At 38.0% G+C, this 2,886-nt stretch overlaps 1 protein-coding gene across 1 annotated transcript; it reads right to left on the bottom strand.

Annotated features, from left to right (window-relative positions):
* Window positions 1–2,665, bottom strand: LOC142984884 (uncharacterized). The gene is made up of 4 exons (XM_076132755.1): window positions 2,432–2,665; window positions 1,564–1,665; window positions 748–877; window positions 1–389 (listed from the first exon to the last, which is right to left on the bottom strand). Exons 1-4 carry the CDS (start codon window positions 2,635–2,637, stop codon window positions 99–101), a joined length of 729 nt encoding a protein of 242 aa, XP_075988870.1. The 5' UTR covers window positions 2,638–2,665; the 3' UTR covers window positions 1–98.
* Between the last annotated feature and the right edge of the window lie 221 nt (window positions 2,666–2,886).

Below are 2,886 nucleotides of genomic sequence, written 5' to 3'. Positions count from 1 at the left end.
CAATGATTCAATGTTTATTTTAAGAATTGTTTCGAAAATATGAAGATAAAATTTTGCTTTTTAAATGAATCAAGGAACTAGCAATAGTAGTATCGTTACTAACATTCTCCATCACCTATATCAAGGGCTTTCAAAAGATCGTGGAGTGTAAGTACAGCGTGTTTCAATTTATGAACTCCACTTATAACGTAACTAAGACTTCGTAATTTGTGCGATTCATGCAAAAACTCTCTGTTCCTTTGAAGAAATGATCCCGCTGATTTGGCACCCACGAATAGCTTTGAAACTTCGTCTTTGATTGAAGGTTCGGCGGCATTAACTTGAGAATCAACAACACTATTGCAGTTTAAAGGATCTGGACGACAATGTTTTCTTATCAGTTCTTGAATCTGAAAGGAAACGAAAAATGTCAAACTTCGATATTCGGTGGTTCCAATTCTAGAGAATCGTGTCACTGCATTCGAAGATTATCGATATTTTTTTATGAAAAATGACCTCTGTTTTACTTGTAACAGTAAAAAAATTAGAAAATATTAGAGCATTAAGCTTCTAAGTTCACTGCGTCGGAGTCAGACCGTACGGACCTGTCATTTTGCATTAATTTCTGTGGCGCCGATCCAGAAGACGCAATACCATAGAAAGAAGTACAAAGCAATAAATCATTACGCTCCGATTCCGTCCCAGCGGATATGCATCTTTTCAACATTATTTGAAAAAAACTAAATCATAAATGATAAAAATAGTTACTTTATCAGTCTGCATGTTGAAGCCATCAAGCAGTGCTTTGGCGTTATCAACAACTTTCTGCGGGTTACATAGACCTTCGACAGCGCTGGTATTTAGATTCACTTGATAATTGGTTTCATAGGGAGGTGCCCTGAAATGAATGTTCTTTAGTTAAATATTCTACACACCAAAGTCAGACTCCATAAGACTTTTGAAATATATTTGTTGCCTGGCAAAGCCAAAGTTTTGAACAGACGACTGAAGACGGGACAGACGAGTTGACCGTTTAAAATTTGTGTATTTTGGAGCGCCATTGTGGTCTACTTAATGCTAGTTTATGCCAGTTGTGGAGGGATATATGACAAGCTGTTAGGTCGCTATCGAATATCGAAAGGACACGGTGAAAGTTGAAAATAGCCACCGATATCAAGTCTTCAGCAAATTGCGTCGGCGGGATGAATTACCGACTTTGTTGCATAGACTCCATAACACATCGAAACATCAAAACGGTCAGACTTTTTTGAATCCGTAGGAGAGGCCAAGGTAAATAAATTTGTCCCTTGCCAAATAACTTTAGGTGAGAGGTATCTAGTTTTAATCTCCATAAAATACTTATCTGTTGACGGAAAAAGAATTATGAGGCCCTTAATAACATTTGGTTTTAGATAACTGACACCTCTACAAGTACATAAATTGTGAAAAGAACAATAACTTTGAACAAAAAAAAACTGTTTTCTCCCGGAAAGAGGGAGGGGTTAGGCCTTGAGTCCACCACGCTAGCTAATTGCGGGTTGGGGACTTTGCATACCTTTAGTAAAACAATATTTATTTACTTACTGACAATCAGTACGCCCTTGTGCTTGACTTAGAAGAACGTTGAAAGCTATAGCGTAATGTCTTTTATAGCTCTGCAGGTTCACGATATTATTAGAAAGTGGACTAAAACAAAATATTAAAACACATTAACAAAATAGCTTCTTTGTACTGCATAAGTATTTATTTGATGCTGATCACGAAACTTGAAGTTCTCAGTAGCTCGATTCCCTGCCACTATCGACTGCCGACAACCGGCTAGCTATCGAGAAAATTTGTATTAAAATCTGATCAGCGCCTCTAACGGGCGTCGTAGGAACTATTTTGGCAATACATTTTGAATATCAAACTCTCGATACTCTATATAACCGGCTGTAGAAAATCGCGCTACAATAGGTATTTTATTGTATTTTTTAAATCTTTATATAAAAAGAGATCGTTAACTGACCAAGTAACCCCCATTTTACTTAATTCCTGTAAAAAAAGGAAAAGTTGCCTCTTTACCACGTAATAATGGTAATAAATAATATAATGTACATATTTTATTGCATCTCACCAGTCTGTACTGTTCGTCTATACAAATGATCCTTCTACTTTGAACAGATACTTTTTACTATACTATACTTTTACTGAGGCGCCCATAGCCAGTTGCGCTCACCGGTCGGTAAACGATCTGTGGATTAAACAAACCTTGGCGCGGTCATTTGCCGCATAGTGGTATTTAAACTGGACGCCTCCGTGCTTCGGAGGGCACGTAAAAAGTCGGTCCTGGTTGTTGTCAATAAAGATAACAGTCGATAAGCCAAGTCAAAGGCCTTCGGGCGGCTCAAACCACTTTGACACTTGGTTGACCACAAACCATACGATAAGAAGAAGATACTTTTGTACTTACAAAAGGTGGTTTTGAATCTCAATCGCAGCCCTATCGACTAAAGCTTTCGCTTCCTTGTATGGCGGGGGTTTTGCGTTCCAGTCTGGTTCGCCTATTATAATATCGTCAACTGGCCCTGCGAACGCTAGTTCATCAACTTCTGCCGGAGACGCCTGCACATAAGCGCAAGCTGCTAGCAGCAATACGAGTAGATATAACACCTTCATTGTCACCTAGAAAATATTTACACTCTATCAATAAATTGCGAAAAATATTATTTTAACAACAATATTTTTTTGACAACGGACTCACACGGTCATCTGATTCCAAACTAAGCAGAGCTTGTACTATGGTAACCAGACAACCGATAGACATTCTAATATACATCTAAATACATACTTATACAGATCAATAAACAGAACAAATACTCGAGCTCATCACATAAATATTTGTCCCGAGTTCGAACCCGCCACACG

Source organism: Anticarsia gemmatalis, chromosome 2 (genome assembly GCF_050436995.1).
Source record: "Anticarsia gemmatalis isolate Benzon Research Colony breed Stoneville strain chromosome 2, ilAntGemm2 primary, whole genome shotgun sequence".
Lineage (NCBI taxonomy): Eukaryota > Metazoa > Arthropoda > Insecta > Lepidoptera > Erebidae > Anticarsia > Anticarsia gemmatalis.
Note: the sequence above shows the minus strand (reverse complement) of the source record. Positions and strands in the feature narration are given on the sequence as shown.